The sequence below is a fragment of the Muscardinus avellanarius genome, assembly GCF_963383645.1.
Source record: "Muscardinus avellanarius genome assembly, chromosome: 1".
Taxonomy (NCBI): Eukaryota; Metazoa; Chordata; class Mammalia; order Rodentia; family Gliridae; genus Muscardinus; species Muscardinus avellanarius.
In genome coordinates, this window is record NC_137786.1 from 153,285,201 (window position 1) to 153,309,530 (window position 24,330).

Sequence of the window (24,330 nt, forward strand, 5' to 3'; positions counted from 1 at the left end):
TATGTATATTACTGAGTAAATGTGGCATTTACGCAGCCATAAAGAAAAACACAATTATATCATTTGCAGGAAAACAGATGAAACTAGAGAACATTATGCTAAGTTAGATCAGCCAGTCTCAGAAAGCCAAAGGTTGAAGGTTTCCCCTCATATGTGGAAGCTGGAGAGAAAAAAGGAAACTAAGAGGCTTTGGATTAATGTTGAGAGATCAGTGATAGTGGGGGGATTGAGGGAGCGGAGTGGGAGGGGAGAAGGAGGACTGAGGAAGGAAATAGCTCAAATAATGCTTTGGCAATATACAAAGCTGTTACTACTAGTTTTCCTGGTGTGTACTGAGAGAAAGGAGGAGGTAGTGGGGTGAGATGTGAAGGGAAGTACACCAAGAGCTAAGTGCATGTATGTTTATAACACATTGAACCTCACTATAACGTATAGCTGCATTGCATTAACAAAATTATAAAAAATATATACGCCTAAACTTTCTTTACTTATTAAAAACTAGATTATATTTTATACAATACAGGCAAGTGGGGATTAAAGTTATGCATGATATACCTCTTAGGAAAGAATCTGAATAATTAGCTGTGTTTCCAGATTTCTAATGTATGTGTATACATGCACGTTTTTTTCTTCAAATAAACTTGCTCGGTGTTTCTACATTATTTATTCCACTGATAATGTCATCATCTTCTCGCTGTTCCTAAACACTCATCTAAAACATGATTTAAAAAACTACACTATTCCATATGCATCTATACATACAGACATATTTACATATAAATGCACACCTATAAATAGTAAATATTATAAAACTGTGTGTGAATATATATGGTTGTGTTTCCTTAGTTCTTGACTTCCCCTTTATTGTTTTTAGAGTGCAACGATTCTTGGTGAGTATTCTTTTTATATTTGCTTGATACAATGTTATTACTGTTTTTATAAAGCTTATTTAGACTTTATCCTTTTTGGTGTGTTTGTGCTTTAGAACCTCTTAGACTTCCATGTTCACAGGCCTGGTTTTGCCACAAGGGAAGAAATGTTTTTAGTTTCTTTTGTCTCTTTGTGTCTGTCTCTCGGTGTCCATTTCATCCTCAAATATTAACCTTGAGGTCAGTCAGGTACACAGTTCCTCCTCTGATGTTCAGATTCTACTGAAGATAGATCTAGTACGGGCCAACTGGAGTGGGGTGAGATGCTTATTGACTCCTCTCCTCTTGACATTGTGAATATATAAAATATGAATTTACATGTTCCTGGAAAAATTTAAATAGTCTATATTTCCTCTCTTGTTAGAAGAAGTACACTGAATTACATCACTTCCATAATCCAAGGATTTCAATGTTCTTTCTCTATATCAATATTTTTCAACTTTATCATTTATGTGTTACTTAAGATGCTAGAATTTATGTTCTCTCACCCCACTGCTGAATCCATAATTTACCAAATTGTTTTGAACCAATATGGATAGGCAGAAACCAGAATACTAGCATTTTAGTTCCTTAAAGAATGGCTTCTCTGTAGTAGGGATGCCCAAAGCAGCCTCTGGAGTGGAGCTCAGTTCCTGAATTTAGTAGATGTGAGCATGAAGTTGAGGTTAGTGGAAGATTCCCTCTGACTGCTTCTTAAGAGTTTATTGTGGTTTTAGGGGTCTCAACTTGAACAAGCCATTGATCATTTCTTAATTTAGTCTACCTCAAAAAGGTGATTTCTATTAGAGGTCCAGAACTTATCTAGAACCTTAATTCCCAATGTTCCTGTGACTCGCATGCGCACGTGTGTGTGTGAGAGAGTGTGTGTGTGTGTGTGTGTGTGTGTGTGTGTGTGTGTGCTTCATTATTTTGTTACTAACATTTTAAAAGGAAGTCTTGTGTGGTGAATCAGGTGGAGTCTTCTGTCGTTAGTTTTCATAGAAATAGTGAACACTAGGTTATATCCCCCTCATCTCCTTATGCTCAGCAGTCTTCTGGAAGCTGCCATTTTTGAACAATAGATAACACACTGAATATTATGAGCAGCTCACAAGTATTAAATCATATGAAGTTAGATATTAACTTTCTTTTCTCTTAGATAATGTCATTTTATTTCCTTTGAAATCATAGATTTTAATTTACAAAGGGAATTAAGTGATATATTCATAATGTAGGATTGCTCATTTTCCCTCATTAGAAGACTTTTTAGGCACTGAGAAAAACCAAGATACCTAGGGTCTACATTGTTTTATGTTCTTAATATGTAAAAGACATTGTCACTGAGGAAACAACAAAACAGCTTGCTCATTAGCAAACACAGCATGAGGATGGAAACAAAGGGCCAGAAACAAGACCCTAATTATGCCCATGAATTTCTCCTCTTCCTGGGATGGAGTAAGGAGGCCATGCTTTCCCTTCAGGAGCAGCGTCCTTTAGGGCTTTTATGAAGAATATATTTTCCCATATGTCTGTGAGTCAGTATGTGAGCTCCATCATTGTTGCTTAATAAACACAACATGAATTCCCACTAGAAGTCATCTAATGGGTACTTCAAGTACAATTTTCTGTGCGTGTTAAATGAGCGAGTTGAAAGGTTTGCTCCTCTGAATCTCCTTTGGTGAGCAGGGGACTATTACTAGGGATTTTGGATACGTCTTCGTGGAGATTACATTTCCATAAAAGAAAAAAATATATCCTATAATATGGCTCCTCTATAGGATAATTGTAATTATTTTGAATTTGAAATTTCTTAAGTACCCATTTGAATTAAACTCTTGTATCTCTGTAATTGATACCTTCCTCTGAGTAGAAATGAAAACGGGTGTTGAATAATTTTAAAATTTTAATAATTGACAATAATTTTTAAATATGTATGACATATTCTGTGAGTGCCAATGACAAATTTATATAATTGCTGCTAGAAAGGAAACAAAATAAACTGTGCTATAACACAAAACCACAAATTCTTCATTTTAGCCAAGCTTGTATTTATCCACAAGAAAGACAGAAATTGGTCAGGCTGTAATGAAGACTTAATATGTATACACTGCTGGAGTGCTTCTGAATGATTATATTTTAATAAAAGTTAATGGTTAAGTAATGAAAATAATGAGCTGAAGGAAAAATCAAGTATGAGTTTGATGAGTAGAACATTCTGAATAAAAAGTATACTAGAGAAGAAAAAATATCCCTATGGAACCTTCTACTTCATACTACTAATAAATTTTAGTAGCTTTAATATGAAGATGGATATGAATGGTAAAGAAATCCCAGCAAATATCTTCAGAACTGATGGGGCATGGCTTAGATATCTCTTTAAAAAAGCAAACACACACACACACACACACACACACACACACACACACATGGTCATTAAATGACTTATTGACTTAATTTCTATTTCATTAACTCCCATGGATAGTTATTTATTTGCATACAGTCTATACAGTTGAGGATGGAAAAACTAAATATTCAGCCTGCTATAAAGCACCCTCTTCCAAAGATACTGAGCTAGAAGTCTGTCAGTGGAAGGGGATTTGAGGAGGAGGATGGAGAGGGTAAATGGGAACTGATGAAAGAAACAGTTTAATTCCATGTTCATATGTATAACTAATCAATCTCACTAGTACATAAGAAACAAAGGAAGAGTGGGATCTGGAGGAAAATACACCCAGTGCTGTGTGCATGTATGTTTGTGTCACTTTGAACTCAGTACAGTGTATCATTACAAGGCAACCAAAAAACTTGAAATAAACAAAAGAGAGATGAGAGTGACAATGTCAGGAACAGATGACAGAAAGTAGAGGTGTTGGCCTGCAATGGACAAAGAATGGAGATTTGGAGACACAGATCAATGAAAAACAAACTTATAAAGATGACCTAAAGGACTTCGTTAGTCCCAGGGAACAGTGTAAGTATACTTTCCCTTAATTAATAAAGAAAGAAAAGAAAGAATGGTAATAATTTTCAGACTATGGATAAAAGAAGAGATGCCAGTATTGAATGACTCAGAAGTACAGATATTAATGTAATTATCACCACCATCATTATCATCATCACCATTATCAGTGATCCCACATAACTAATATTTACTGAATGTTTAACAGATTCTATATACCAGCTAATGTATTTTACATACAAACTTTCTTTTCATTTTGGCAACCCAGGGAAGTTACTCTTTTAAGTTCCAATTTTATAAGAAAGGAATAATGTGTTAAAATCCTCATAACTTGGAGGAACAGCAGAACAAGTGAATCTTGTTTTTATACACTGGGTTACACTGCTATCACAATGTCTAAATGCTTTGCCAATTATGAATGGTATAGACTTACAAGCAGCCATCCTCACTAGTAATAAAGGGATTGACTGAGGAGTCCATATTGGTTGTCCTGTGAGAGATATGATACCTTCCATGACATAAACAACAATCAACTATGAATAATTTATAAACTCTTACATACTACATTTTCTTGTGATATATATATATATTACATATATATGTAATACATATATTACATATATTACATATATATGTATACATATATACATATATTACATATATATGTAATTTATAGTATATATATAGGGCCAACTGAATAAAGCATTTTACAATATAGAAACAGGCAACGTATGTGCTAATCAGATTTCTTCTAAAAGTCACATTTTGTTCTATTTTTTAATTATCAAATTTTATACTTTAGAGTGGTGATTTCTGTATTTCACTAGCAAAATGGACAAAAAACAGATTGGTTGTGAAGACCCCCTCCCAAAAAAATGAAACATAGTCTACAAGATCTAGTGAAAATATGATTGAAAAAAGGAAAACTAGTTGATTATTTAATACTCTGCTGATAAAACAAATTATTGACTGTAACTCCCAGTTGTTATAACATTGTATTTATATTTTATGCTCTATTTTCGTGACTCTGAATTTATATTCACCGTTGTTAGTTTATGACATGTTTTCAGATGACCAGATGATCTTTATTGCAATTTATATTTTTTATTTCATTGTTATGCTATTGCTCTGGAAATATTTTGTGCTTTGAAAAATGGTTGATATGCTTATCATATTTAAATATTTATTTCATATTATTATCTGTAACTTTATATTTACATATAAAAAGTGTCATTGGCTTGAATAAGATTTCCGTTTTTCAATGAATTTAAATATTGTGAAAAGTACTAAGGAAGGTCAAGGATAATCATTTAACATTTTACTCAGAGTTCTAGATTGAATGAGTAGGGAACAGGCCTAACCTAGATCACATGAATGATATGTGTACTTATATGCCAAAACTTAAAAAGATAAGTAATGAGTTGAATTTGCACCCAGTATGAAATATATACAACACAAAATTTTTGTTGTGTTAATGGTTTTCTGATAGTTCCCTTTTTATTTAAATTTGTACTTAAAACTATTATAAAATGGTTGATGTACTTTATAAGAGAGAAGTGATCTAAGAAATTGAGCTGACATTGTACCTGAGATCCCGTGTTAAGAAATGTTTGATACATTTATAATTTAAATAGAGATTGCATTCATTATGGAACCCAGTAGGGGAACTTTTTAAACAAAATTTCCATTAATAAAAATGGTATTTTGCTACTGTGCCTGTGGATATTAAACATAAAAATGCAGGATATCTTTGGGCTTTGTTATATTAAAAAGCCAGTATTGTAGATTTGAATATATAAATTGGGACAGGCAGAATGCTCCATATATGTGTCCAAAAGTTGCTTTTAATTGAGTAAATATAAAAATAAATATTCACTTTTTATTCTCCTTTCTGAACAACACTTTGACCAGAAGGCATTGACTGCTGGAAAATTTTGAATTATCTGAATTGAAGGTCAATGTATATATTTACATAACTCAAAGGGTTAGCAGTGAAGAGAAGGAAAAGAAAAAAATCTGGAAAATCCACAAGGTGTATTTTCAGCTTCCTAAAAGTAACAAGTTTACTTTGTTTATGTTATTGTAATAAAACACTCCTAACATCATCGTTTTTGTGAATACTTTTGCTTTAGTAGAATAGATGCCATCTAATTTTGTAAACCTACAGTTTGACACTATTGAATAGTTGAAGAACATTCTTATAGTGTACTACAATGAACAGGATAAGACTCACATGCCACCCAAAGTGTAAAAAGCAATGTTTCAAGTTGAATGACTCACGTTGATAAGGCTTATTCAGCTATGTAACATTGTAAAATGTTCGATACTCTCAGAAAAATAATAACCTAGCAATATAAATTATTTGTTCTTATTATACAACAAGTGATTTTTTTTCTACTTTGGTAAGGTTTGTTTAAGACATTTAAAAAATATTTCTATGAACAATAATTAAAAAAATTCAACCATTATTTGATTCATTCAACCATTATTTGATTGATCCAATTATATAAAATGCTGATCTCAAATTTGTTATTTTACCCCAACTAAGAAATTGACATACTCTTTCTAAACAAGATGTACACCGTGACCTGTCCCAGTCTTATGTGGTCACCTCTCTAGACAGCACCAAACTTAGACATGAACTAAACACAATTATCTACAAAGTATTTCATCTATGATGGGCAATCTCAAACTTCATAAAAATAAAAAATATTTAAGAAAATTTCCAAAATTTTCAAAATACTCCAAAATTACTTAAAAGATTATTCAAATAGACTAGCAATTCTGACTTCAGTTATTTCCACTACATTGCTACTGACCTGGAGAGACATAAAACAAATCAAACTCCTTATCCAAATTAAAAAGTTTAAAACAATGATATACAATATAATTTTAAACGATAAAAGACATAATTTCACTAATGTTCAATCACCATTTATAACAAGAATATGATAATAATTGATAGAGCTTGGGACTTTCAAAATTGGCTCACATAGAATGCCATGTGATGATCTGATTATCTCTTCATTTTTCTCCATTCATATTGCTGTGATATTCTTTGGCTTTTACTTGCCAAAGACAAATGTTTACATGTTAAATATTCCTCTGCACATTTCACATTTGCCTGTGGCAATCAAAGTAATCTGATTCTATTTTTGTATCAACATGATTAAAAGGAAAGTCAAACATTGGCACAGTTTCCATCATAAAGTGATTACCCAGGAGATCCAGAATGTTTATATTATTTTTAATATTAACATCAAATGAACACACACATTCTTAAAAATGATCATAGATAATTTGTGAACCCTAAAATATACACACTCAAAATGCAAAGCAAAAGTAGCCAGTTTAATGAAAACATTTTCTTTCTTTATAATCTACTAAAATTCTTAATTTGTGCCAAAATGCACAAGCATCTTTGCGCAAAGAGGTTTGATCATATTGAAGTAGAACTTTGGTTTTCTTTTAAAAATCACTGTATAGATAAAACCACATTTCCGTTAGTTCATGAATCTTCTCATAAATGCGATAAGACTCTTTCTTACATACTTTGTGTATGCTGGCTACAACATCAAAAAGTCTGGTGTTAAGAGATTTAAAAATAAAATAGACTTCTTACCTTTTATTCTCTCTTACTGCTCTATCTCCCTTCTTCCAAGAAATGGTTGGTTTTGGAGAGCCTTGGGGTTTGCACTCTATGATGACCTCTCGGTCTTTGGTAACAATTATTGCTTTCTTCAGCTGATTCAGTGCAAAAGTGGGAGCTGAAGCTATTAAAAAGAAAATGTTAGTTTTGCCAGAGGCAATGACAATAATGTCTAATGGATGATAATGATAACAGTAATAATCTCTCGTCAAGATTTTGGAAACTTTTTCTTCTATGATACATTTCTTATAAAGTCCTACTTATCCCCAGTACTGTAAACAAAAAAATAAAAAATAAATAAAATTCTACTTATTTTTCTAGATCTCTGGCAGTAATACAACAACACTTAATTTATTATTAATCGAAATCTTACTATATTCCCAGTAGCAGATTATATCATTCAATGTGATGTTTACATATATAAGAATGTTTCAAAAATGACATTAATTATAAATATCAACTTTAGTTGTAAAAGGCTAATGGAAAATTTGTGCAAAAAGTCAAGGAGCTAACTAAGGAAGTCTACTTGTGGTTTTTTTTTTTTTTTGAAAGACTGATGTTACCTATTAGAAAGACAATCCTGTGTCTTCCACTTACTAGGAATTAAGCATAGGAAAAATTAAAATCTATTCCAGTGTCCCAGGTATGCTCATTCTGGGTCCTCTTTTCTGCTGGATCTCCTCTTCTACGTATTATTTAAACAGTGAATTTGCCTTGGTGCTTAATTTCCATTCTTATCAAAGATATAGCCTGTGAGCCAGCCATTTTCTGGCCTCCAATACAGGCCTCTCTTTTATTGTGAGCATAATACCAGATACCCCATGAGAAGAAAGAAATTCACCCTGGAGGCCTGTCTTGTGGGATCCATACCTAGTGGTAATTAGGAGCTGCTTAGAAAAAAAAAAATATTATGTCTATGGAAGCAGGGGCAGGCTCTAGAATTCTACATTCCGATCATCTACACTCTCAAGGAATTCTTCATTGAAAGTTAATGTTTCTTTCTATGATATTTTAATGTCATAGCAAAGACAGATTGTACAAACCATTTAAGGTAAAAATGAAGTTAGAAAAAACCATATAAACAAAAAGAAATAGGACAAAGTGTACACAATGTAAGCCTGTTCACTAAGGCTTACACGTATATTAGCAGCACATAGTATCTCTTTTCAGGCTATAATTTTTAGAACCTCATCATAAATCTTCAGTATAGTAAGAATTAGAGCATGAAAGAAGTGAGCTTTCTTTTCTACTCATTTACTCAGAAATTGCATACCTAGAATCTTCAGTTCAGCACTAGCATAAATGGCTCCATACTTATTTTCAGCCAAACACTGATACATCCCAGCATCGGACTGATTTACACTGTGGATCATCAGTACTCCATTAACCATGTTGACTCTACTCTGTAATGGAATAAAAAATTACCTCTAGAAAGTACTACAAAGTAAAATTCATAGAAAGAAAAACATACCTTCCCATTACTGTAGTTAAACACTATTAGGCAACTTAGTAATGCAAATTTGCCATTCATTACTTTATAACGGCTCTTGTAAACTACAAATATAGCATGACTACTGAAGAAAGTATAGCTGTACTGTCACAAAGCTTTTCTTAGAATTTTATCTTCTATTTTGTTTTTTGTTTGTTTTTTGTTTTGTTTTGTTTTGTTTTGTTTTGGTGATACTGGGGTTCCTGGAAGCCCTTCTACCTCTGGGATACACTCCCACGGGCTACACTCCCAGACCTATTTTTTTAAACGTTTTTTTATGTGGAAACAGCGTCTCTTAAGCTAGCAAGGCTGGCTCCAAACCAGCGCGATCCTCCTGTCTCCACCTCCCAAGTGCGGGGATTACAAGCGTGCGCCACCACACCCGGCTTCTATTTTGTTTTGAAACTGAGATTTTTTTTTTTTAGGTACACTAGTTGAAGTTGTGAAATGCAACCAAGCAGATGATGCCATTATTGGCATACCTTTAACAACAAAGAAGTTTCATGGAGGAAAGAGTGGCAATTATGGACATGGGATCAAGGTTACAAATTGCTCTGATTATAGCAACAATCTCTTTACTCTATTGATCTGATCAGGATTTAGTTTTCTCTCTAACTTTTCAATAAACACACTCAAATAGAAAACTGCCTTGCAAGTGGATTTTGTATAAAATTAATGGTAAAAGTTATAAGCTTTATCATCAAAAGAAACTTAGCACAGAAGGCAGAAGAGTAGACACATGCAAGTTGGAGTAAATTGAGATCAAGAGTACATTTCAAAATCAAGTCTTTAATTTAAAATGTTAAATGACCAGGTGTCTTTTCTACTTAATACCAACCAAATCATTTTTTAATTTTAGAGAGCAGTGTTTTGATTATTTTTCAGTGCATATGTAACATAATTTGACAACATTTTCAAAATAGTCTCATTCCCTTAGCAAACATGTTATCTGCCAGGGGAATTTATGTTACTTGAAGGCTGGGAATAGAAAATACTACCAGCACTCTGAGCATGGGGACTCACACTTTTAATAGCAGATACATAAGAAGCTGAAGCAGTAGAATCACAAGTTTGAGGCCAGCCTGGGCAGCTTAATGAGGAAGGAAGGAAGGAAGGAAGGGAGGAAGGGAGGAAGGCAGGCAGGAAGGAGGGCAGGCAGGCAGGCAGGCAGGGAGGGAGGAAGGAAGGGAGGAGGGCAGGAAGGAAGGAAGGCAGGAAGGAGGGAGGGAGGAAGGAAGGAAGGAGAGGGGGAAGAGAAGGGAAGGGATGAACGGGAAGAGAAGGAAGCAGGCAGGCAGGCAGGAAAGCATAGGTATTTCTCAAGGGGCAACCCCAGGAGAATTAGAAAGATCCTATGAATGAATCAATTCTCAAGTTTTCTTTTACGGTGCTATAGTCCTTTTTATTTCTGTCTGGGTTTTTGTGTAACTGCATTTTGTTTGGGCTTAACTGGCTTTAGATAGAGGGAATGTTAGAACTAGATAAAACTGTGGGGGTGATCTGATCCAATCTGTCTTTTAAAAAGAAAAAGACTGAGGCTTAAAGTGGTAAATCACAGGCAAGAGTCCCTGAGGTAGCGGCAGGCCTGGATAAGACTTGTATTCAGAGTCTCAACTTTATACCCTTCCTCTGCAATTTTGTCATAAATAGTAACTATTCCTCCTTCATACTCTCCTTTCTGCAAAGGCCACAATCAAGGAAGAGAGCTATTAAAATTACTACCATTGTTCTGCAATGAAATAGCCATCAATTTAAATCCATTACTTAGCAAGTTGTTTTTAAAACGTGGGGCAGATTTACTGAAAAGGCATTTATTAATTTTGTCAGTGGCTCAATGTCACTGAAAGAACACTACCAAGGACATGCAGACACGATTCTATTCTGAGCTCCACTCTTCCCAGAGAGGAAAGGCCATACGATCTTGGACAAGTTACTTCATTTCATTTACAAGGTGATGTTAACAAGCTAGATGACATCTAAGGGCCCCTAGCCGTGACAATGTCTATGATGACCATTGATATTTTCCTAAGAATTTATCTGACTGAGAATTTTTCATAATATACTATTCAGATATAAAATGAGATAGTTAAAAGAAAAAAATGCTTATATATTTGTTATATTTCTTATTCCAAATACAAGAGAAGAAAACGGCTTTCAATAAGACTAAAATACTATATTTAGTCCTGTGTGAAATTTTCCAGCACTTTCTTTGAACCAGCTTAACAGTTCCCAACAGTACCTGAGGCAAGAGGGGTACTCCATTTTTCAGCCAACGATATGTAGGTCTGGGCTTTCCAGTAGCTTTACATTCCCATCGCAGAGGACTCCCGGAGTCTAACTGAGTATCGTTCAATTTTTCTACCCAGTGTGGGAAGGCTGTGTTTAAGGATTAAAGAGATGTGTTTTCATTTCGTAAACACTTCAAGTTCAAAACTAACATGGAAAAATTCATGCCATCTACTTTTGTTTACAAGTTTATTTAACCATAGGTATTTGGAAGAAGCAAAACATTCCATGACATACAGAACTCTATTTCCTGAACACACACACACACACACACACACACACACACACGCACGAGCAGTGAAGATATAGTGATAACTTACTTTTGAAAATGATGTGAAATATATTTATTTATTTTTACCACTTTAAGGTAAAGTGATAGCCAGGTATGGTGGTGCACACCTGTAATCCTAGTACATGAGAGATTGAGACAGAGGATTATAGGTTTGAGAGCAGACTCAACAATGTAGAGAAACTCAGCAACCTAGTGCAGTAATATTATTTCTAAACAGAAAATAAAAAAGGGTGGAGGGTATAGCTTGGCAGTAGAATTCTCCTAGATTCAATCACTAGTCAAACACACACACATGCGCGCGCGCACACACACACACACACACACATGCACGCATCTCACACAATAAAGTAGTTGGATGCACCCAGGCCACCAGAATTTGTTTAGTAGGAAGTCAGCTATACAGCCATTGCTGTCTAAAAGTATGGGAGAAGCATTAGCACAGGTGGAAGGAATTTAACAGGACCTCTTATAGAGTATCTGCTGTGTTACTTTCCTAATAGATCCTAAATGGTTTTAGAAAAGTATTTAATGAGTTCAAGTTTTACACAGTATTTTTTCTTAGCTTTTAAAAATGTTTAAATATATGTTTTAAAGTTTTCAAGATCATAACAGAAAAATTTCTTTACCAAGAAAGAGATAACATTGTAATTATAGAAAACCTATAAAATACAAGTCAAATAGCTTTCCTCAATTGGCCAATTTTTATAATGGGTAACAGGAGGAACTCTAGATGAAGAAAAAGATCCTATAGAGGAGCAAATAAGGGGACCTTACTGAGGGGATGGGAGGGGAGAAGAGGGAAACTCTCTAAAGCACATGATGTACTTAAACAAACGTATCAAAGTCAATCACTAAGCCAAGCATGGGAAGAAGGGATGGGGAGGGAATGGGGTGGGGATCGGGTAAGGGCTAATTGGGTGATGTGTGCATGGATGTCTACACAAGTCTTTTATCCCATTAAGATGTATGACGGCAATACACCAAGAAAAAATTAAAAAAATAAAGTTATTGTTTGCCCACATATGTTACTTAAATTAGTCAATATAAAAATTAGGAAAAGATACTGAACTGAATTTATTAGTTCTCCTAGTAACATTTATGGAAAAGAGCTATAAAATTTATTTTATTCATGCTTACGAGGATTTTAATATTCATTCATTCATTCATTCTCTTTTTTGTGTGGTGCTGGGGATTGAACCCATTGGCATTCTACCTCCAAGCTATACCCCAAGCCCAATTTTTTTTTCTTTATTTTGAAACAGGGTCTCACTAAGTCGCAGAGGGCCTCACTAAGTAGCTGAGGCTGGCCAGAAAACTGTGGTCCTCTTGTCTCAGCGTCCCACGTCCATTCATTTATTCTTATGTTCAGTCACCTCATACTGTGCAGTCCTTACTCAATCTGAGAGACCTTGGGATGTAGAAGCACTTAAGTCCCATACTTCAGATTGTGATAGCTGAGGTATAAAGTCAATGCCAAGAAAAGTATACTGTAAGCAAGACATGTTGAAGTAAATCATACATAAATATCAGAACAGTAGGTGCAGAAGAACAAAAAATATCCAATACTAAAGCCACCTTAGAAGGCAGGGGAAAATGTTCTCGTTTATTAAATGTTATTTGTGAACACTGCAATGTCCTAGACACTGGGATAAATGCTCAATTAATGTCTCTAACATTCATCCTAAAAACAAATATTCTGTTTCATGAATTAGGACACTGTGGCTCAAAGAGGTGACAGAAGTCCACCTAGGGTCACAATGTTAGTTACTTGTCTCTAAGTGGGGATTTGGTTTTTATTAGTTAATTCGTTTTCTAACTAATACAGTCTTGTCTTCAAGAGCCATACCTTGCATTGGATAGTCACAGTCAAGATTTCTAGGCTTGAAATACATGCTGTGATTCAAGTTGTAGGTTTAGAAGCTCTCATTCAAAGACATTATGATCATGAGTTTCAAATACGAACCCTGATTTTTGTGTCTGGCTTCCAAAATCTCTCTGTAGTGACATCATGTATACTAAAAATACTGATGGAAGTGATGAGGCTCAAGTGCAGTAGAAAGCCCTACTTTCATATTTAGACTTTTTGTAAGCTTACTACACTACTTTGCTGTTGTATACACTATGCCTGGACCTTGTGTCTATAGGGACAAGTTTGCTGTTTTCTAAGCATACATTCTATTTTCTTTAAACAATTTACTCCACATGGAACATCCTATTTCTCCTCATTGTCTCTTTTAATTCCATCTGGAGTTTGCAGTTTAGTCTAAATTAAATAAGACACATTAATCACAACCCCAAAGGAGAGTTATTTACACCTTCTCTGGACACCTTTGACTCTGATTCACTTGGAAAATTATCAAGTAGCAAGTTATTCATCTTCTGTTGCTGGCTTAAGAAGTTACTGAATTTTTTGTTTTGTTTTGCTTTGTGATAGTTTGAAACCCAACTAATAATATCATTATTCCACATGTAGTAGTTAATTATAAAATATGGCTTAATATGTTCTTAATGTACTATAATTAATGCCAGGATATGCAGTATACAGGAATTTAAAATAAACCAAAAGGATACCTTAAAATTTATTAAAATGAAAAATTAGGGAGAATAATCTCCTGATTCCAAAATGAATTTGTCATATAAGTCAAACAAACAATTAGTGCCATTAGAATGAATTTATTCCTGCCTTCCTTTCTTATTTAAATGTTTCTGGACACCAATATAGGAGCAATGTTTATACTGATAATACAAATATAAATATTTCACAGTGTCTGTTAGCTGTCAACTCAAAACCTACTGGGGATGATGCGATTGAAATATTATTCAAATCTATTCTACCATCAATTCTACAAAAAATGAATTGCTACACTGCCCTCTATGCTAAAAATGCTATTGATTTATTTATTGTTGACAAATAAAAAACAGCTGTGATTTTAGATATTTCTGCTATGAATTGTGATTTCTACTGTTTAAAAAAATCTTTGTAGTATGAATAGGACTTATATATCTGCATTTATATCACATAATAGGAAGATATATTCTGAAACAGTATATCTTGGCTGTCACATGACTGCTTCTCTAGACTCTATGTGCAATTAGTATATATAAGGTTCTCATGAATTGATTTAACATGAAAACATTCAAGGAAACTCAAATTCACACATATGCGCGCGCACACACACACACACACACACAAACAAGCACAAATACCCAATTGAAATGTGGGGAGTAGATCATGCTGTAACATAAATGTTGAATGAAAAATATATTTAATTTCTTTATTAGATAAATAGTAATAAGACTATTTGGATTTATGAATTGTTATCCCTCATGATATATATAGAAAATATCAGTTATATTTAACTTAAGCTCAAGTTTTATAATAGGTTTCTTTATATTGCATGTTATATATATATATATATATATATATATATATATATATATATATATATATATATATATTTGGTGGTACTGGGGTTCCTGGAAGCCCTTCTACCTCCGGGCTACACTCCCAGACCTATTTTTACATTTTTATTTTGGAAACAGGGTCTCCTAAGCCAGCACGCGTGGCTGGCTTCATACCTGCGCGATCCTCCTGTCTCTGCCTCCCAAGCGCGGGGATTACAAGCGTGCGCCACCACGCCCGGCTATATTGCATGTTTTATAAATCACTAGGTTCGTACCATAAAACGACAATAGAAATTATGTGAAATGGTGGTGATAAGAAATTGAGTAGAGTGAAGAAGGGGACCTGAGAAGGATGGGGTGGGGAGACGTGAAGAGGGAAACACCTCAGTGGACATGATGTACAAACACAGGCTCTCAAGTCATTCAGTGTGTTGAGCAGGGAAAGGTGGGGAGGGAGATGGAGAGGGAAGTGGAATGTGAGCTGGGGGAGGACTCAGTGAGTAGTAAACTTCATCACCAATAGAAAAAAGATTTAGAAAGTAAACAAACACTGATTTATCACCTGAATGTATATGTCTGTGAAACAAAGTACAAGATTTTAAAAATTCTTACAATGATGACAAAATCATCAGTAATAGAAAATCAGAGACACACAGGATTATATATTAAAGTTTTTTTTGACAGAAGACTGCAGATGATCAAAGGGCCATGGTTTCAGCCTTTGAATAGTAATGAGAAGCTAACATACACCCAAACCTGGTATATACTGTGGGGAATTTTTGATCTATCAGGAAAAAGAAAATCCCAGGTTGAGCTACATTTAAAATAAACCCAGTAATTTTTTTTATCTAGATCTCTTTTTTCAGGCCACCTATTGTTAGGGTGTGGAAAACTGAAGAGACATATGGCACTTTACAATCAGAAGCTTTCAAAATCTCACCAGATGTACTGTATATTGGCAACTATTTATGTAATATAATTGAGCTTCAGATCAGTCTCTGGGTTACATTTTAAAAATACTAAGTAGATGTGCATAAAAATTCTTGCTTATTAGCTCTTATCTTTAAAAATTCTGTAACTCTATACAAATAAACGCTGTTATTGTCCCCCATTCATTTTTCCAGTACTCCTAAGTATTGAGGAGTCAACATATTTTATCCTCATAGATCACCTTTAACATGACTCTAAGCTGTAGGTTGGCGAGAGGTAATAATGCATTGTGTAGGAATGATTATACAGTTGAGGTGGATATAGGTTCAAGTCCCAGTGCTACTATGCCCTTGCTCTAATATGTGATCGGGAATGACTTACTTAAGTTTAATGAGCCCCATTTGTAAGCTGCATATGGTAATTCCTACCTCAATGGGCCACTATGATGATTGAACATAATAGCTATTAGTTACTCTTTACCCCAACCCATTGCCCATGCATTAACTCCAACTTCATTTTCTAGCAGGTGTGAGCATGTGTACACCATTTCCATAACAACAATAGAATTCAAAGCAAGGATTTTTTCTCCAAGGAAACAGAATTGAAATATTTCTTCATATGTGAAATTATTAATCAATAATCTAAATATTTATATCATTTTGACAGTAAATCTGTAATGTATTATCATCACTAAAACATCTTTTAAAATCATATCAAATGTAGATAAACACGACTTTGAAGAAATGAAAAATGAACAATAAGAATGAAATAATGGCAAGAAGTTTAATGGGTAAAACAACTTTCTCCAATGTTAATAAAATATAGTAAGTAAGAATTATTTATTCTCCATCCTCTGCTGTAAATCAGGTCAGACTCATTTTACTTATAGGTAGTTGGTTGGGGGTAGAGTTGGAGTGATTGCAAGTTCTGACTTGGATTCTGTTTCTACTGCTTATTTTTATTTTTCTACAGTGCTGGAAAGACTGGAAGTTCAGGGCTTCATGCATGCTTCAAGCAAGTATTCTATCACTGAGGTCATCTTCAGCTTCTGTAAGCTTATTTTGAATGGCATCATGTGTAAGGTAAGTTCCTTAGTATTTCTAGACCTAATGACCTCATTTATTATGGGAATTCTAATAACTAAGGTTTATTTCAATTAATATAGGGTAATTCTAATAACTAAGGGTTCTTTAATGTAGGCAAAGTACCAGTATTATACAGTGTATATGGTGGTATCATAAGTTGAACATAAATTGTTATAAATTATTAGAAAATAAGTTGCTATAAATTATTGTTCCCCTTTATTAGTTCTTCAATCTCTTGTGACTTTTGCTTAGTTTCAGTGCTTCTTATAAAGTGTGCATCTCTAGGCAATGGAGAGGGGTCACCTGGTTTCAAGACCTTTTGATCCATTAGAAAATATGTCAAGTAGCTATAGCTAGTCAAGTTTCTATTTCTAGAGAATGCAATAGATTTTTTGTTATTCAAAGTGAGGCATGATTTGGGGAGGTCTATCCTAATGTGGCTTGCCTATAGCACTCTTGAAATGTGCATGACAAGAACCCTCAGGTTCTTTCAGGGGAACACACCTTCGCATTGAAAGCTACACCAGTAACATTGAATCCAAACAGTTTTTTAACATTATGAGAAACAATCATTATTACTCACAAATTAATTAGCTGCAGTGTCGAGGGGGAGCAAGTAGTTATTTTCCAGACTCTACACATTTTCTACTTAGATATGGGCCATTCTTCAAGAGAGAGATATTTGGGATATTTTCCTAATAACTTTCAGAGTGATAGGCATTCTTTACACTTCGTATATGTGTGGTTTTAGGTAGTAAAGTTTTAGTTGCACACTGTCTCTCAGTATCAAATTTTTATAATAAAGAGGGGCTAGAAGCCAGGCGTGGCACACACTTGTAATCCCAGCATTTGGGAGGCTAAGAGAGGAAGATCGTGGATTTTTCAGATGTGTCATTTGCCTTTTTATTTTAATTTCATTTACTTATATTAATATCGTGGCATATTGTCTTCCTCTCTTTTTAGTGTTCTCATTTGGAAATGAGAATACTACAATTCACTCCCTTATGTATACTGCAAAAGCAAATATGAAAAATGGATATGATTTGTGATCCTTCAAAGCAAAGATAAGAACGTAGAAAAAAATTTTTTTTAACCCAGTATGTCTCACTTTTTTTACATTTCCTGGCTGGTTTTCTGGTATTTTTGGACAACATAAACAGTTACTTATAATACAGTTGTATTAATTCAGGCCAGAGGTCAACTAACTTTATGTAGTAACTGACAGAAAATATTTTAGCCATAAAATACTTTGTCTTGACTTAATTCTGCCATAGCCAGACAAAATTAGAAATAGATGATATATAAACAAGTGGTTTTTACTGTTCCAATAAAACTGTGTTTACCAAGTACAGCAGCTAGGGAGGATTTCGCTCATGGGCAATAGATGGTGATTCTTGATTAAGTTCAAGTGCTGGAATAAGTTAAGTTTTGAAGGTTTTTAACTTATCAAAGGATGATGTTGTAACAACAAAAACAATTTTAAAAGACATAAATGCTACCAACTCCTCATTTATTTTTAATTTAAAACATTTCTGTATGTAGGGTGATTTTGCATGATACTTTATTATGCAAGAGAAGTGCAGTTATAAATTATTACTTGTGCTTTATGTTCCTAATAAACAATGTTTAGTTAAATTTGCATTTTCATTTTGACTCTTGGGACTCACGCTTATTTGAAAACACTTACTGTATATTTGCAGTTGTCCACGAAAGGAATTTTTTCCACGAGAGTTTTCAGCTCTGCACTCATATATGCCTGCATCGTCCAGCTGCACGTTTGGTATTTCAAGAACTGCCTGGGATTTCCGCAGACGTGACTTACTAGGAATATAGCCATTAACCTTCATCCATGTGATTGTTGGAACAGGGCTACAGCAGGGAGAAAAAAACACAGTTAATACACTTTGCACTAACATAGATTCTGTTATCTGGTAATTTAAGCACTTAATAGGCTGAGGGCAATAAAACGTAATCACAATTAAGGACCATGTGCTGCTTGATAGGTCCTCATTTCCATGTGAATTGTCTGATAAGTAGATTGCAAGAGGATAGTTTCCTTTTTTTCATATTTCAGTAAAGTTATTCAGAAATGATACCTTAAATAATTTAATACATTGTTCTTTACTTTTTAAATACTATATTTTATAATGAGATAATTTGGAAAAATTACTCATATATACTTATTGCAATTAGTCTAGCCAAACAGTCATGTATTAAATAAATTTTAAAAAATATTTTGTCCCCACATCTGGCAAATCTTCAATTTCTGAAATAACTAAAGCAAATTTTCTGATTTGCTTTCTTAGGAATAAAATGAAATTGAAATCACTGAATTAAAGAGTTGGCAGGGTTTTTTCTTTTTTTGGTTTTTTGATTAGGTAAGTATGTCTAATACCCATAGAAGTTAAAATTTGCGTTTGGAATAACTGATTCATCAGTGTGTCATGGCATTATTTTACTACCTATTAGAACTGATTTCTGATTTTTGCATTTATATTTAAGGCTAAGATTGTTGCTTACTAGGGTTGTTTCTAAATATGCCTACTTATTAGTTTATATATATGTATAAACATATACATATATATTTATGAGTTATGAGTTATTTTTCTTTTGATTTTCAAATAAAATAAATTGTGTGTACTTCCTCTTTTACTACTAAAAGAATATATCTGATATATATTGGTATGATGTTTCAGGATAATAACTACATATTATTTCCATTGTTTAGATATACCCAAATTTAACAAATTGCTTTGATAGACATTAAGCATAGTAATAATTTTGTTTTATTCTTTTCTCTCTTTTTACCACTACAAAACAATGCTTCCCTAAACAATCTTGCACATATATGACAAACTTCTGCTTTTATTTTCATAAAAGTGGGGTTGAAGAATCAAAGGACCTGCTCAGTTTTTATTTTAGTAAGTACTGCAAGACTGTATTTAAATAATTATAGCAACGTTTACATTTACTACCCTTATTAGTAATAGATAATACTCCTTTTCCTCTTATCTTTGCCTGATGGTATGTAATTAATTTGTTTAATTTTTTATAAATAAAATGTGGTATTTTATTGCTTTTTAATATTTTTCTTAAACTCTAAGAAGGTTGAACATCTTTCACAATTTTATTGGCCATTTGCCTATGTATCCTATGGACTGTGTACCTACATTATTCTTCTGCATTTTTAAAATTTGCTTGTATTATTTATTTTCTCAGAATACTTTTTGCACTAAGACCATTAAAACTTTGTTTCCTAGAAATATTTTTCCTCACTGGATTCTTAGTTTATTATAGTATCTTTCATACAATTTTATAAACGTTGTTGGGAGAAAAATAATGCCTAGTTCCCCTCATGATTTCTGAACCTTTTGTTTTATTGTTTAGAAAATTACCTCTAAATCCATGTTTTGTTAGTATTTTCTGCAGAATATTTGTCTAGCATTTAAAAAATTACACGTAAACTTTTAAGACTTTAATTTATCTGTATTATCAATGATTTAGTATGAGATAAGAAATGCATTTCATTAATAGTTTCACTGAATAAGTGAAACATCTTTTCCCACAATATTGAAAATGTTGCCTTTGTCATATAATCTCATGTGCTTGAATCGTTCATAAGTCTCATATACTTGAATCTGTTTCAGGCTTCTCTCTTAGTTCTGTTTCACTGATTTATTTATTGTTATCTATATTTAATATACTTTATGCTCTGGACCCATCCACTTTACCAGCTTGATTTCTCACTACTTCTCTCCATATCTCCTGACCCAGAAACACGTCTCTCTGTGTTTCCCATCATATCTGTTAAATCTCACCAGTCCTTTGAGACCAGACCTAAATGCCACAGCTTCACCCAAGCTCTTACTGGTGCAGCCAGCTGAATTTTTTTTCTTTTAAATATAAAAGCATTTTGCGTATCCTACTTATATCTCTTATAACATTTTCCCATGAATTATAAATGCTAATTGTAGGATTTTTTCCAAAATATTATTTTAGAAAAAAATATTTTCTAGTAGGAATAGTAGCAATGATAATTATTGTCTAACCCAGAAAAGTTACATTTTGCATTCTGGAATAACTGGTTCATCAGTGTGGCATGGCATTATTTTAATACCTATTAGAATTTATTTCTGATTTTTGTATCTGTATTCAAGGCTAAGATTGTCTGTTATTTATTAGGGTTGTTTCTGTATATGCCTATTTATTAGTTTATAATTTGTGTATATTACATTTTGATAGAGGTGTTTTTATATAGTGCCAAAATTTTCCTATCTTTTTTTAAATTACGTATTAGCTTAGGGAGTAGAGAACCTATATTTTTCTTGGAATGCTGATACGAATAAGTATCAGAATACTTTCACAGAATGTCACCTCGGTCTGCCATCATAAGTAGGATTAATTATTTGGTCATATATTTTTGATTAAGTTGTGTTTAAATTTCTACTTGTTTCAAATTTGGTAATTTATGTTAAGATAGAAAATCAGCTATTTCATTCATAAATTCAATATTGTTGTGGCAAGTTATATAAAGGACAATTTTAAAGTATTTTAAAATCCCATTATCATAGATATTTAATAAACTGTGGTTAAGTATGGATTTCAGTGCCATAAACCCTGAGTATAAAGTAGATCTGCAACAACAAGGTATTTAACATTTCTTTCTTTTTTTAGTTCTTTCAACTATAAAAATATGGTGGAAATATTACTACTTATATCAGAATAATCATGAACATCAAATATTTTGAAGTGCTTGGCAAAGAGCAATCTGAAAAATATTTGCAATGACATAATGATCTTTGTACATGCTTTATAATTTTAATGATTATGAATATACATTCTATCTGCTTTACTCCTACAAAGGAACATTATATATTAGTTAGGAGCATGAGACTCAAAAGAGACCTGGGTTCAAACATAATATAGATGCAAAGACATGATGTGATTTTAGGGAAGTTGACTATGTTCTTTGATGTGGCTTTCCTTTCTTTAAAATTGAGATATTTATTTATTTTTTCAGAATGTAAAAAATTCTAGGGTAGCAAATTTTTTTCTTTGTTCCACAGTATGTCAATAATGTCTCACAGAGTATTTGGTATGTTTTACTACTTAATAAATGCTTAACAAAATAAGTGAATGGATGATTATCATTAAATTATTTTGAGGAGATAAGATCTTATAAATTAGTAAGAAATATTCATGTCAATTTTTAATAATAATAATTTTAATAATTTTTATAATAATAATAATTATTATTATTATTAGGGGTGGTACTGGGGTTCCTGGAAGCCCTTCTACCTCTGGGTTACATTCCCAGACCTATTATATATTTTTTTAAATTTGGAAACAGGGTCTCTTAAGCAATCGAGGCTGGCTCCAAACTAGCGCGATCCTCTTGTCTCTGCCTCCCAAGCACGGGGATTACAAGTGTGCACCACCACGCCCAGCACAACTTTATTTTTAAACAATAACTTATTGGAGGTTTGTCCCTATTGTTTTTGAAATAAGTACTTTAAAATTCCATTATTTTTTGTGTTTTAATTTATTCGTTTTTTTTATAAATTACAAGTTTATTTTACTTGATCAGTACATTTTTATTATACTCTATTTCTGACAGATGATCAATATAATTATTATATATGGAAAACAGTAAAAATATATGAATGCTGTTTCCTCTGATATCCAATGTACTCATGTATATGATTTAATAAATATAATTACATAGTTTCTGCTTTGTGCAAATTGGTGAATCAAATTTTGTAGCCAGATATAAGATCAATTTTTGTACAAGTTTTATGTTTATTATAAAGAAGAAATATTTTATGGCCAAAATATAAAAATTAGATAAGTGTTAATTGTGTCATCCAGTCAATATTACTTAGTGTTTTCAAAATTTTAAAGCAATTTAACTGTACATGAAACTTTCAGTTCTTTCAATTTAACTTTCAATTCTTTCTCTGGAATATTTGTATGTTAAAGTACTGTGCTGGGTGTGGTGGCACACACTTGTAATCCCCGCTCTTGGGAGGTGGAGACACCAGGATTGTGCAGGTTCGAAGCCAGTCTTACTGGCTTAAGAGACCCTGTTTCCAAATAAAAAGTATAAAATAAGTCTGGGAGTGTAGCCCAGAGATAGAAGGCTTTCCAGGAACCCCAGTACCACCAAAAAAAAAAAAAAAAAAGTAAAAGTACCAAATATCAATAGGTGCAAATTTGATGTGCCTGAAACAGGAATGAGGGTCCAAAACCTGCCTGCTTATTCATCTATTCCACAGAAAACTATTGCTTTTTATCCTTGTTCAATTTTGTCCTAATTGACCTGTCAAACAGAAAGTTATGTTAATTTTCTACTCTGTTCATTACGGTTCATCTCATATTTCCCAAAGTTTTATTTTTTTATTTTGATTAATATTCCCTCTGCAAATAAATGTTCATGAATGTTCATATTATTTTTGAGCTTTAATTATCTTATTCAAAATTAAGTGACCCATTTATAATCTAATAACATTTTTACTTTAAATTATCTTTTTCCAAGTACTCCATTAACCTCATGCTCCTTTCCTATTTATACTCTTATTTTCACTTTTTTTTGGTATAGGACATTTTGTTTTGATCTGATTATTCTACATGACAAAAGCCTACAAATAATTTTGGGCCTGATTAGATTTTCAAATATTTCTAGTTTAATGCTGGAATTTTACATTTTAATTTTGTTGCTCTAATTGATTCAACTGTTCTTATTTAGTCATCTTGGAATTATCAAATGCTGAATGACAGTTTTATATTGCATTAAGACCTGAAACGAAAATAATTATGAATTAAAATGAAAAGGGAACATTGGTTTATAGAAGTAATTATACAGATTAAAATAAAATAGAATTAAAAATAAAAATATAAGTATGAAACTCAATGTTTAGCTTAAACAGTATATTGGACATATTTGAAGAAAATATATCTGAAAATGAAAATATATCTGAGGCTCTAGCCTCATAATGAGATACCAATAAATGAAAAGAAAATATGAAATATGACAATGGTTAATAGGCATGTAATATAAAATTAGAGGATATATATTCAATCAAATATAAGCGATGAGGGTAGAGTCAGGGAGACAGAAGGGGAGAGAGAGAGAGAGAGAGAGAGAGACCAAGAGTAAAGACTCAGAGGGGAGAAGAGAGAGACCCTGAATGATGAGAGGAAGGAGACTCTGTAATATCACAATCTTCTATTATTAAGGACATAAATCAGTAAACATAGGAGATGTAAATATATACAAGGTTATTTACTAAGAATACAAAATAATCACCATATATATATATATATATAT

General features: G+C 32.9%; 1 protein-coding gene across 3 annotated transcripts in view; it reads right to left on the reverse strand.

Annotated features, from left to right (window-relative positions):
* CNTN5 (contactin 5) overlaps nucleotides 1-24,330 on the reverse strand; it is a gene marked incomplete at both ends in the record, with an annotated part of 736,851 nt that overhangs the window by 281,779 nt on the left and 430,742 nt on the right. For all 3 annotated transcript variants that reach the window (XM_080710120.1, XM_080710119.1, XM_080710118.1), the window contains 4 exons: nucleotides 7,490-7,640; nucleotides 8,790-8,919; nucleotides 11,245-11,381; nucleotides 18,691-18,872. In XM_080710120.1, coding sequence (XP_080566246.1) covers nucleotides 7,490-7,640; nucleotides 8,790-8,919; nucleotides 11,245-11,381; nucleotides 18,691-18,872 — 600 coding nt within the window. The remainder of the gene's footprint in view (nucleotides 1-7,489; nucleotides 7,641-8,789; nucleotides 8,920-11,244; nucleotides 11,382-18,690; nucleotides 18,873-24,330) is intronic.